This window comes from Puntigrus tetrazona, chromosome 7 (genome assembly GCF_018831695.1).
Source record: "Puntigrus tetrazona isolate hp1 chromosome 7, ASM1883169v1, whole genome shotgun sequence".
Taxonomy (NCBI): domain Eukaryota; kingdom Metazoa; phylum Chordata; class Actinopteri; order Cypriniformes; family Cyprinidae; genus Puntigrus; species Puntigrus tetrazona.
In genome coordinates, this window is record NC_056705.1 from 17,822,382 (window position 1) to 17,835,791 (window position 13,410).

Sequence of the window (13,410 nt, forward strand, 5' to 3'; positions counted from 1 at the left end):
CTGTCTGTTTGCATTAAGAACGTTCATTTTAGATTGACTCGGTTGTTTTATTCCAAGACGTGTTTAAGGAATGCCTTCGTATAATACGATGGCATCTGAAGTAGAACAGAACTGAAATTCGCTTCATTCAGGAATATACAGACATTCCACCGAAGTGCTTCGTAACGGTATTGCCATGACAACCAGAACGTGCCTTTCCTTCTCATCTCGTACCCCGCGCGCTCGTTCTATTTTTACTGGCTACTTGTCGATGTGCTATGCATAAATAAACCTGACGCTTATGCTAGCGCACAGTAGTTAGTCTGCTACTTTTGTGTCTACTATCAAATGCTAGCTTATCGGAAGCCCGTTCCTGTTAGAATAATGAATTGAATGATACTGACATCTTTGTTAGTTTACCTGACAGGCTACCTGGTAATTGCCGAGACTAACTCCGTTTTGAAACGGAATTACGCGACGCCACGCTCTGCGTTTTTGCTAAAGCATGTTTTATGTGCGATTAGCGCTGCTATAGAGTGTATTTTTAAATGGGTAATGTAAGCTAAACCTGTCGCACTGCGAAGCCTCAATATTGTTTTGATACTCGGAACAACAGAAAGGGGGTGTGGGATGCGCACCGCAGGACGCATGCTCGCTGCTCTTCATCCGGGTACCTGCCGTTGACTGTGGGTACGGAGGCGGGAAATGGCGTCCAGAGGTGCGGGGAGGACAGAGGTGAACCTCGTCTGAAGAGGCACGCAAAAAACAGCAAGTGTCAGCAGCCCTGAAAACGACAGTGATACTGCGACTCGTTCCCCGGAGATTCGTCCAGTAAGTTATTACCCGGTTTCTATTGCTTGTGGGGACGGGTTCCCCCCTCCAAAACCCCCGTCTGCTCCGGTCGGTAATGTTTCGCTGTGGTTCGCTCCCGTAGCACCTACATACGCGGCCAGGCAGTTGCCGTCTTCTCGTGTCTTTCCCGCGCTTTCTCTGTTATTGCCGGTTGTTTTGAGTGGCACGCGAGGCTTCTTCTAGTAACGGCGGGTCACGAGAGGCAGGTTTCGTACGGAGAGAATGCTTGCATGTGTCCTACATTGAAGATAGACGTGAACAGATGTGTTCAGAGCGTTTGCTGCATGTAAAAATACATCTCACATCTCACGTGCCGCGGAGTCGTACAATCATTGTGTGAACAGTTATTCTTAATGTCTGGCTAAAGGGGGAAATCGCGAAAAAGTTGCTCGTCTTCCGTACAGAATCTCTTTAACGTGTGTTTCCCGCCCACCACCACACTGTTCAGGTTTAAGAGGCTGAACTTAATCATTTCTGAGGCGTCTGATGAGGCTGATCAGTTATGGTGTGCCAATACTTGTGTTTTCATTCTTTTCTTGTTTTTCCGAGGTCTGACTATAGTTAGTTGACTAGTGCAGTGGTCTATTGCTATTCCGTTGTCAAGTCAATATTTCAAGGGCCCTCATAGCAGCTTTTGTGTGTGCATGTCTGATTAAAATTTTAACAAAGACACTTGTTTTCAAACTTCTTAATTATGTGAAACTGTGACTGTCAATTTAATAAAATAACCACACGTTAGATATCAAGAGTTTTGTGGTTAAAGCTAAATACACTCTTTTTATATTTTGCTGAATTAAGATTTTATTGCAAATATATTCCATAACTAAAACTTTCTAACTTTCAACTAGCCTTTCATTTTCTAAAGACACTAGAAAATGCAACAATTTTGTGATCTCCTGGTAGCGTTTTTAAAAATGTAATGCTAAAATAAGTTTAGTATAAAAATAAGTACAACCTGCCATGAGACGATTGTGAGAGCTCTGTATGTTACATCTCTTACTGTTCTTCATAATAAAGTCAAGTGAAAAATGCTAAATTACTTGCAAACCGCACGAAAGTTGAACTAAGATACTCTTGGTACAATGTTTTACTGTTCACTACCCGTAAGGTGCACAGCAGGTTTATCGTAAGCTAAAACTACTGAAATGGTTTTCACTAAATTGAAGTAATACTGACAAAATATTCATATTACATGAAACACTAAAACTAAAGTACGAAAATTATAAAATGCCATAAGTGTTTCAGATGTGTTTTTAATAAAATTAATACAATTACAAAAATACATAAAGTGATTCAAATGAAAATTGTTTTTTTTTATAAGTACAGTAATGTTGAGTAAATAATACTTAACGGCAGTGCAAAACAAAACTTCAAACCTGCTTGTGATGCATTTAAAAAAAAAATAAATTTGTTTACTAATGCACGCTAATGAACCGCTGTCATCTTTTTTTTGTGGTGTTCTTAGACATGTTATGCTAAATAACGAATCCATGTCCATCAGTTACACTTTCAGGTTTATAATGTACTTGGTTCTAGATTCCTCAGAGATAATAGTCATTTTAATATGTCATATTCAAACTGTGCAGACACAAAAAAAAGCCTCAGGGAGATCAGTTCTTGGAAATGTGTCAGCAACCTTGCTGTCGGTCTGTCGGGGCATGTTTTTGTTTCAAAACAAATTTGTGAATATTTTATTACTGAATTTATGTATTTTTCGCTGTCAGAACGTATTGACTTTCAGAAACCTGCTTTGATGGAAGAGGTCAGAGGGGTCACGGTAGCAATGGTTGCAATGTTCACTTATTTTTGATGGATCAAATACACGTTTTATTTCCTGCTGTTTAATGTCTGCTGCTGTCGTTTTAACCAAAAACGTGGCTTCGTTGATTGGTACTGTGCTGTTGAAGACTGTTGAATATAACTGTTCCTCTAGAAGAAAGGCTTCAGCTCCTCAGTGTTGTGAGGTAGCAGTCTTGGCATGATGTCTGTTCGAGGCAGTGGATGAGTCACCATTTGTGGTGGTTAAGGAAAAAGCTGAGATGTATTACCATCTGTACCCTTTCTCTCTCTACTTTTCGCCATTCCTCCTCTCCTCTCCTCTCCTCTCCTGTCTCTTCCATGCTTGCAGCATGTCTCGTTGTCGTCCTCGCTCCTTCTTCCTAACTCTCCACACAATGCAGCTGTCGAAGGAGGAGCTTTGCTTTCCTCTCCTAAAATGTAAAACTCATTTTCTGTAGACAGTTAGCTCTTATCATGTTCAGTGCATTTGTGTATCATTGGGTCCTGCGTGTAATTACAAAGGCATCTGGGAGAATGTAGGAAATCTACTCCAGTGTTCGATCTACAAATATTTTTTCCAGCTCCTTGAAAATCCCTGGATACCCTGGAAAAGTGTTTCTTCTTTTTGTTTTTTCTAAATTACTGTAGTTGGATTTCTTCATAGCTAGTATTGACATGGTACAGTCCGAGCTGGTGTAACTCATGACGGGTCAGTAATGCTGGAGAACATTTGTGGTCTATTGTTACGTAAGCATGCTTTTGAGGAGGGACACACACACACACGACCGAATGCTGTGGTTAATTTCAGGATAAAATTAACACACACACACACTACTATGTACAGGGTTGCCTTTAAAGAAGAGAGGGACACTTCCTCCACATCAGGAAATCATTAGCTGTTTTTCCCCTGTCCTTTTTTTTTTTCCATTTCTCATTTTTTTCTTTTTCTTTCTTTTTTTTTTTGTCTTGCAAGAATCTCCTGCTTGCTGTGATCTGTGATCACATTTCTTTCTAGCTCATTGTTGACCAACAGATAAATAAGACTAAATAAAAATGTATTTACTCGCCTTTGTATCAGTAGACACCTGTTTCTGTGACTTTTTGTTTGTTTATTTATGCATTTATGTCCATGAAAGTCTTTGAATGTCAACAGTTTCAGTGTAGCTTTGGACACCGCTGACTTTCATTAAAAGGACAAAAATAGTTACACTGCAAACACTTGAAAGTATCTTCTCTTGTCTACAGCAGAATAAAGGAAATGTATGCAAAAGTGTGTCCATTTTAGAGTACTTCTGAATGTGGGAAATGATAACGCACTTGTAGTTGAGAGTGCTTTGCTGTGGAGGTGCTTCAGCTGAATGATAACCCATGTTGGAGGATATGTTGTCTGAATACATCCAGATGTCTGTGGCTAGAGCTCTTGGCTGAAGTGCTGCACTTTTAAAAACTAAGTTAAGCACCATAATTCATTCAAAACCATTTAAAGTGCGATTAATTTACCTGTGTGTGAGAACCGGCGAGTTGGACTTCTCAAGGTCGATGTTAAATGGAGTGTTTTCCTCCTGCGTTACTCCTTTTGCTGTGTTGTTGTTATTTTTCTGTACCTTGTGTATGAGTTTCTTTGTCTTGTCTGCCTTCTCTCTTCAGTCTTACATGTGACTCCTAACAAAATGAAGCTGAGAATGCGCAAGGCTTCTCAGCAGCCGAACCTCGCCCGCAGGCCCAGCCCGGCCCGGACCAAGCGGAAGCACGCTGAGATGGAGGAGTGTCCAGATGATAGCAAGGGCCTTCTGTCCAGCATCAAGAAGTTCATCCATGGAAGTTCCATAAAGGTGAGCCTCTGGCACTCCCTCTCTCTTTGTTTTATTATGAGTTCATTGAGCGTGGTAGATCCAGACCATTACAACTGTTTTCTTGGTTTTGATTATCATAGCCCAGAATGTTCTAGAATAAAATGCAAGCAAGACCTGGTATCATATTCCCCCAGAAATGCATGGTGGAATGCCGCTGCTTGTCTGAGGAGCTCAGTACTGTTCTAATTTTAGCTGTGGTTCCACAGCGCTCGCATAATGACAGTAGGTAGGGTTGGCTTTAACAGGCATGCTGTCTGCTGCAGTAGAATCAGGACATCACACGTTATGTCCAGTAAAGGTATTAGGTTCTCTTGCTTGGGCTCTAGATCACTTTGATTTGCAGTGATTCTCATTGTTTTTGACTCTAAAGGCTGAAATGCACAACACAACACAAGTTTTGCCCAGATTTTGACCTCAAATTGACACGCTTCACAAGGATTGTATATTTGGGTTTTCCTAGAAAATTGCTTGGTATATGATGGCACAGATTTTTGTTTTTGTTTGTTTGTTTTATCTTTAGACTAGAGTTGGGTATTGAATTTGATGAATTTCAATTCTGCTTATTGATTCAAATTATTTTTTATTCCAATGTGATTTAAACAATTCAATTAAACATTTAGATATTAAAAACACCAGAGGTTTAAGAAAGAAACGGGTCAATAATTTTACTTTAATTTGACTCCCAGTGTTTGATTTGTGTTTGTGATCTTTTAATGATCTGTTAAAGTGCCTCTATTATGAAGTGCACCGCGTATAAAGTTATTGTCTCTGAAAAGAAAGTCTACTGAAACGGTTAGTTTTGAAGTCCCAAGCCGTTTTATAGTGACCTCAAAGTGAAACATTTGCGTTTATCCGTTCACAGACCTGGAAAAAACTTTTGTTTCCCAGCCCTACTTTACACCATGATTCCATACAGTCAGGAAATATATTTTTTCCTGTTTTTCTTTGTTGATTTTTTTAATTGCCCTTTTTTTCTTCTGCTTTCTTTTTTCTTTTTATTATGTATATTATTCAGTGATTCTCAGCCGTTTCGAACCTCTGTAATAAAAAAAAGTCTTCTTTCAGATGAACACAGTCAAAGTTTCTTAAAAATGTATCCTGGCTCTTCCAAGCTTTGTAATGTGGTGGATAATGACCATTATTTTGAATGATATATCCCTAAGTACTGCAACATAAAACTAACCTGTATGCCTTTGGGTGGTTATCACATGTCTTCTGAGGCAGATTGATTGGTTTTTGTAACAGAAATATTTCTATTTTTAAAAAATTATAGTGTAAATTACTTCTTTTTTTGACTGTGTTCGTCTGAAAGAAGGTGGTCTCATACACCTAGGATGGCTTCGTGGTGAGTAAATTATGTTTATTAAATAAATTTATAGTTATTTTTTTATTTATTTAGTTTTTAGTTATTTAAAATTTATAAATTTATAAATTCAGTTTATGGGTGAACTATTCCTTTAAACATGTAAAAACTCATGCTTGCATGACTGTTGGTGTTTCAGGTGGAGTCGGACAACCCAGCAAAGAGGAATCGCCTGAGCTGCGAGCTGATAACCTCTACTCCACAGAGGAAAAATGACCTGCAGAGGAAAAGCATTTACAGGGCCCGCAGAAAAAGCTTTGTCAATGGAGGTCAGTCCCTTTATGTGCTCTAGTTGAACAATGAAAACTGATATTAATACCAGTGAAATGTCATGATTTGTCATTGCCATTACATCAGCAAAAACTAATATCCTTGTAAACTCACTTTCATAGGTTTCTATTAATATAAATTGTAACAAATTAAATCAAAACAATGTCATGTTGTCTTCACGAGGAAAAAAAACACTACTGTAACTGTAATCAAAAGTACAAATAAAGGGCGACCAGTGGAGAGTAATAAAGTATTTAAATGAGCTCTTCTGCATTTATAATTTATGTAATTTATTTTTTTTAATTAGTTTTTCTTTTCATACTTTGTGCTATAGAAACCACAAACCATGACACGAGTAAGCCTGTCAAGCCTAACGGGAAGTTGGAGGACTCTGAGGAGGTTGTGAGCAGTCCACCCCGCACCACCCTACTTGGAACCATCTTCTCTCCTGTCTTCAATTTCTTCTCACCAGCAAATAAAAATGGTGAAATTAAAAACATCCGACACATTTCAGGAGCTACCTCTAAAGAGGACATGGCAAATCCTAAGAAAAAATGTTGAGAGAATTTTTTTTATATATGTAAAATGTCAATATTGAAATTTAAAATGAGCCGAAACAGGGTAGCAGGGCTGCTATTTTGAATATTGTGTGAACTTAATAACTAGTTACTAGGCAACTATACATCCTATCAATGCCAAAATTATTCAGAATTCAGTTAGCTGTGCACCCTTCATGCATGGAATGGTATATTTTGTATTTATTTTTTGATGATCATAAGATGATCAAAAAAAAAGCTACTGCACTTTCAACTAATGCATCACCTAACCTGGCATGCTTTTTTTTTTTCTTTCCTTCCTTCTACTTCATCATTATCCTGTCTTGTCCTGTCAGCCTCAGATTCCCCAGGTCAGGTGGTGGAGGCAGAAGAGATTGTGAAACAACTAGAAATGGAGCAAGTAGAAGAGTTGCCCACCAGTACTGCCACATCTAAAGAGCCACTAAGTGTTCCTCTCTACACCAGTGCCATGCCCTCGGCCTTTAGACCTCCACCATCCATTCATACACCTGCAGAGGAGAGTGTAAACACCCCCCACTCTGACCTGCCGCCTCTTACAGGTGTGAAAAACATGACATTACTTCACTTAAAGGAATAGTTGACCCCAAAAAGCCATTTACTCACCCTCAAGTACTTCCAAACCTGTTAGAATTTTTTTTGTTCTGCCAAACACAAAGAAAGATATTTTGAAGAAAGTTTGTAACCAGGCTGTTTTGGGTCACCATCTTCCATAGTAGGAAAAAAATACTATGGAAGTCAATGGTGACCCAAAACAGCCTGGTTACTAACTTTCTTCAAAACATTTTCTTTTGTGTTTGGAAGTACTCAAAGGAAAATGTTTATTTTCAGGTGAACTATTCCTTTAGGGCCAAACCTAACTTAGATGCCGTCGTCTTTAAATTGAAGCACTCAATTGTTTTCAACATTTTTACTTGTAAGAAGTTTCTTAGCACCAAATCGGCATATTAGAGGAGAGGAGAGGAGAAATTGTAATCACGGCCATACATTACATTTAAATGTATCCAAATAGAAAAGAGAAATATTGTAAAATAGTAGCATAATTTAAAATCTTAAGATTAAATAAATGCATCCTCGGTGAGCATAAGAGACTTTTTTTTTCCCAAAAACATTTAGAACAATCATATTGACCCCAAAGTTTTGAATGGTATAGGACCTATAAAATATTTTTTTAAAAAAAACACCTATACTATAGGTGTATTTACAGGGGCTAGAATATATTGATACAGTGCTTTGTCTGATTTTTTTTTTTTCAGCTCCTGGCTCTCCTGCAACAGGGGGTTATGTGGACGCCTCTCTTACTGTCCCGGCTGAAGGATCATATGAAGAGGAGTGGGAAGTGTTTGACCCGTGAGTTCACCTTTAGTGGATATCTGTGCTTGAGGATTAACAACAATAATTAAAAAAAAAAATGTTTTAAGTAAAACGGCAAGCTGAATATAATTTGAACACAGTGCACACTTTTTTTTTTTTTTTTTTAACCAAACGAGAGGAAGTTGAGCAGGTAGGCTCAGTATGGTATACAGATTGCAAAACGCAAAAAAGGCTTTATATTTGTGTTTATATAAAAAAGGGACTATATTTATATATTGGTATGCTACTTTTCACCCTTATAATATGACAGTAAAAAGGAAAGTCTCAGGATATTTTCATGGCACAAACAATTCCACATTGACTAAGATGCTGACATGGCTTTAAATAATAATCTACAACTACTACGCAGGTATTCTGACACATCCGTTGTGTAGGTTTTATCTGTGTAGGTAATATTTTTATTTCTTGCAGGTATTTTTTCATCAAACATGTACCTCCACTAACAGAAGAGCAGCTAACTCGCAAACCTGCGCTCCCTCTGAAGACTCGGAGCACACCTGAGTTCTCCCTGGTGCTTGACCTGGTCTGTCTAAAACACCACTAGAGACTTAATTCTAATTACAAGAGTTTAATTCTAGCAGAGATATAATTTTCTTTTTTCCCTGTACAGGATGAAACCCTTGTCCATTGTAGCTTGAATGAGCTGGATGATGCAGCACTAACCTTTCCTGTACTCTTCCAAGATGTCATATACCAGGTAGACTTCCAAGAGAAAATTTGTGAAAATACATTGTCAGTAGCATAAAACTAGAGGGTGCTATAGAGCCATTTTAAGAAACAAAGAAAAGTATCCACACAAGTCTCAAATTTAAGTGATTTGAAGTTTGTGAAACTTAAATGTTTTTTTCTAAAATGATTTGGCGGGTGAGGCTGAAATCCTATGTTCTTACAGGCTGAATTATAATTCACAATTTCTTTTAGGTTTATGTGCGATTGAGGCCATTTTTCAGAGAGTTCCTTGAACGCATGTCACAGATTTATGAGGTAACCTTCATGCATTTTACTTCACACAACCTCTCTTCCTTTATATAGTGACTGAAGTTGACTTTTCCCCCTTCTAGATCATTCTCTTCACTGCCTCTAAGAAAGTTTATGCAGACAAGTTGCTGAACATTCTCGATCCGAGGAAACAGCTGGTGCGGTCTGTGGACTTTTTATTTTTCCTTTATTTTAATCATTTCATAGACTCTTCCTCATGGTACTGCTGTTCAAAGTAAAACGTTTGTTTTGGTTCCTTTTTTTATATGTATGTATTTATTTATTTATTTAACAGGGGGGTTGTAAGAGTAAATGTAAAATTAGGCTGGGTGTCAGTTGTTGGGTAACCCAGCCTAAGTTTTGTCATTGCTGTGCAGAGTTTCTTTGTAGCGTTTGGTTACAATAAGAGATTGAGAGATTGAGCTTTGGCCACTAGCACATGTAAACTCCACACCATCCTCGGGTGTCAAACCTTTGCTTTGAATGCATTATTGATTCTAGTCCTGGAGATTTATTTCGCTCTTCTCTCTGTCTGTGTTTCCGACATGTTCTAGGCACCGACTATTTCGTGAGCACTGTGTGTGTGTGCAAGGAAACTACATTAAGGATCTGAATATCCTTGGACGGGATCTGTCCAAGACTATAATTATTGATAACTCACCACAAGCCTTTGCTTATCAGGTGAGGTGCTTATCAGGTTGCCTTTTAATAAAAATAAAAGTTTAAAAGTTACCTTTTGTTTTTATGTTGTAATAAATTACAAGATCAGTCACTCTATTTTAATAGAAGATATCACTTTTTCAGTATGCTGTGTAAGGCTTTAAATTTCTAATGGTTAGTGGGCTCTGGGTAGATGACCAAATAAAGAAATCACCAACCCATGTGTTTCACTTACAGCTTTCCAATGGGATTCCAATTGAAAGCTGGTTTATGGACAAGAATGACAGTGAACTTCTGAAGCTGGTACCTTTCTTGGAGAAACTGGTGGAATTGGTATGTTATAACGTTCTTCAAATTTTCTTACAAGGTGTCTGTAAAAATGATATATTATTATATTAAGTGTAATACGCATTCATTTCAATATTTTCTTTTTGTATGTAGAAAATAAGAATTTATGAACGAGTTTAAATACAAATTGTGTTTTTACTCTGTTATCTGTAAACAGAATGAGGATGTGCGGCCACATGTCCGTGAACGGTTTCGGCTTCATGACCTCCTTCCCCCTGACTGAGTGGACATAGTGGGACGGGACAGTAACAAAGACAACAAATGCAGATATACATTTTGCATTATAAGATCATTGCCATTTAATCTTGAAATTACCTTTCTTTTAATTTCTTTTTTTTTATTTATTCCCCACATTTTTTTTTTTTCCTTTTTGAAAACATCAAAACAAAAATCCCTTTTCGGCGCTTTTTGCCATTTGTTCAGTCAGAGGGGTTTTGAAGTTTCTAGTGTGGTCTCTTCAGTTGTTTCATCCAGTACAAAGTGAATGTGTAGCAGTCAGAAGAGAAGAGGATCATGTTGTCTTTTGGTGCTCCAATGGGATTGGTTGACACTGTTGGGCTTTTGACCAATTTCATAAGGAATGGCCAGTAAGAAAATTTTACTGTCTGACAGAAGTTAGATGCTTGAGTGAATGTTTTTTTTTTTTTCTATGCTAAGTTTAATTTTTCATCGATGTTTTCAGTATGCATTCCTCCCCATCTGTACACATTGATCGGTGTTTACTTCAGATCTTGTTCTCTCCACTCCTGGCTTGTTTTGTTTGCCAAAATGTCTTCATTTCTCAAAGAATCTTCTAGATAGCTTATAGTTAATTTTCACAGTACAGTGGAATTACTTTTTTCCCTTAAATATATGGCGTGATTGAGAATGGTTTAAACCAAAGTGATGTCTGTTTTATAGAGAAAGATTTGCAGCGACTAAGTTCTTAAATTAAGATGTTTACCGGTGAAGCAGATGTCTGCAACTTCCAGATATTTATTTACCTTTCAAGAGCCAACAACATATTAATTAGTAGCATCTCAATGATGTTTTGTCTGCCACTGTTTTTTTTTTTAATAAAAAAAAAATACTGTTTTGCTTCATATTTACTCTATTTTTTTATATTTTACTTTTTTAAGTCCTTTTAAAGAGCTGTCACCGTTAAGTATTAGTGTTAATTACGTGGAGTTAATGTAGCATTTGCTCAGAGCTAATCTGTTCTAACTTAACTGCAAAGGAGAGGATAAAGGGCTGGAGCCTGGTAGAGCCCTGTTTATAGCACCAGCATAACAATAGTCTCATCGCTGTGGTTTAAACCTGCCTGCGTGACGTTCTGGGTGAGGGGGAAGTGTAGCTCTGTCAAGAGGTATATTGTGACGTAAGCTAGATGAATGAGTGTGCATCACAGTCTGAGAGTTTGCTGATCACAGAGCAAAAACAATTTTCATCATTTCTTTCTTCTCATATTGCCTTTTCAGTTGTAAAGCTAAAGATGATGCTTCAAATCGAGTAATACAGAGTAAGAGTTGAAACTACAGTAGTGCCATTCAGGGTGCGTGAAGCAGGGCCAGGCTAGTTGTATCTCCTTCTCTCTTTTTCTGCTCTGTCCTGTTTGTTTTGGGAACGAACTTGTTCACTTTCTACATGTCGTTGGTGCCATTTATGCTGTTTGTGTTTACAGTGTGCCGTTTTCTGATAAATGGGTCATCCTTAGTAATAGACAATCACTGATGTAATCATCATTATGTCTAAATTGGATTGTGGCCCTGTCCTAGTGTTTGTTCTTTTTAACTTTTTAATTTTTAACTTTTTTTTTTTTTTTTTTTTTTTTTTAGTCCTTTTTAAAAACAAACAAAAAAAAACATCTTGTATGCAGTAAAGTTAAATTTAGTGGGGTTTTTAAAAATATTTTTTAATTGCAAGGTGTTTGTAGTGTAACTCTAAGTATCCTGTGGTACTTCCCAATTGAAAGAGAAGAGGAAGGACACAAAGAAAATTGTGATCCCAAGGATCCTGCTCTACTGACAGTTTTTTTGTTTGTTTGTTTTTTCTGTTTGACTGAGTCCACAAGCACAGTATTTCTCTCATATAATGACTGATTCAGCAATGGTTGCATATTCATATTGAACATGGTTAAACATAGTGTTACATAGTAAGTAGCATTTTATTAGTGAAGTATTCCTTTTCCTTACATTAATTACACAACAATTGAATGATGCTAAACTGAATGGCATCCCTTAGTCCAGATTGATGTTGGGAGATGGGTTGCAACTACCGTTAGGCCCTGGCACTTTCTTACAAAGAAAATATTTTGTATGATTGTCAAAGAGCAGTAGTGTATTAAATGTAAAAAAAAAAAAAAAAATAACAAAAAAACAAAAACATGATGCAGAGGTTTGTTTCATATGTACAACATGTTCATTGTAATGTGCATTACTTCTGTACAAAGCATATTGTACTAAAAACATGCAGCTTCATGAAAAGAAACGTTAAAGGAAATCTTTTTGTATTTTTGATTACTTGTATTCCAAAAGGCATGTCATATCTATTTTTTCAAATGTATTCATTTTCAAATGTATTAATGCAGAAGTTGTCATCCGTTTTTTGTTTTTCTCCTTTGTATTTTGTATGTAGTTGGCACAATCACTGAACATTCTCCGCATGTAAAAAGCCTGTTATGTGAGAGTTGGGGTTTTAATCGAGGCACTTTTTTTGCAGATGAATGTTTCAGGTTTGTTTTCTTTTATACTCCATATTCAAAAGCCATATGGCTTGCGATTGTCCTTGAGCTGCATTGGGGAAACATTCTAGGTCTAAATGTCATTTCCTGAAACGTGTTATTTAAGATTGTTCATATAATGGAAATTAAGTCTGGAAAATTGCATGCTCTTTTATTTTAATGTTAGCTTATGTCAGAACAACATGTTAGATACTTAAGAATGGATGGTTGTATTTCATGTCTTTTTCTGCTACTTCATTTTACCATCAAATGGTGTGTAATATCAAGGAGATTTTATGAATATGATTATGACTTGTATCAATTTTGTGTGATGCCGTCAGCATAACATGACATCTTATTGATGCAATTTGATGCAACCTCACAAAAGTGAACTGAAAGCCTTAATGTCACTTAGAGCAAGTTAAGGTTAATGCACATAAAAGGAGTTAAGATCAAATTTTACCTATACGTTTTGTATATGTTTCAGGGTTCCCACGGTCATGGAACCAGAAAATTGTGATTTCCAGGCCTGTAACAGTCATGGAAATTAATAAAATTTTCAAGTCATGATAATGTCTTTACTGACTTTTTTTATATATATACATATAGTCTGTTTTTATAGTTCTGCTTTTTAGTATATCATCAGCTTGAAGTTTTGTGTGTACAGAAAGGTCAAAAAGT

At 37.0% G+C, this 13,410-nt stretch overlaps 1 protein-coding gene across 3 annotated transcripts; it reads left to right on the forward strand.

The window, feature by feature from the left end:
* Nucleotides 1-120: 120 nt before the first annotated feature.
* On the forward strand, nt 121-13,299 carry ctdspl2b (CTD (carboxy-terminal domain, RNA polymerase II, polypeptide A) small phosphatase like 2b). Of its 3 annotated transcripts, none has more exons than XM_043243602.1 (13): nt 121-810; nt 4,258-4,442; nt 5,966-6,095; nt 6,431-6,580; nt 6,989-7,213; nt 7,928-8,021; nt 8,457-8,568; nt 8,656-8,742; nt 8,967-9,029; nt 9,107-9,186; nt 9,578-9,704; nt 9,921-10,016; nt 10,189-13,299. In XM_043243602.1, exons 2-13 carry the CDS (start codon nt 4,281-4,283, stop codon nt 10,252-10,254), a joined length of 1,392 nt encoding a protein of 463 aa, XP_043099537.1. In that variant the 5' UTR covers nt 121-810; nt 4,258-4,280; the 3' UTR covers nt 10,255-13,299. The 3 variants fall into 3 exon arrangements, 2 of the variants coding, with proteins under 2 accessions (XP_043099537.1, XP_043099538.1); XM_043243603.1 differs by having other exon boundaries at nt 6,995-7,213; XR_006251299.1 differs by lacking the exon at nt 10,189-13,299 and having other exon boundaries at nt 9,107-9,181.
* The last annotated feature ends 111 nt before the right edge of the window (nt 13,300-13,410 follow it).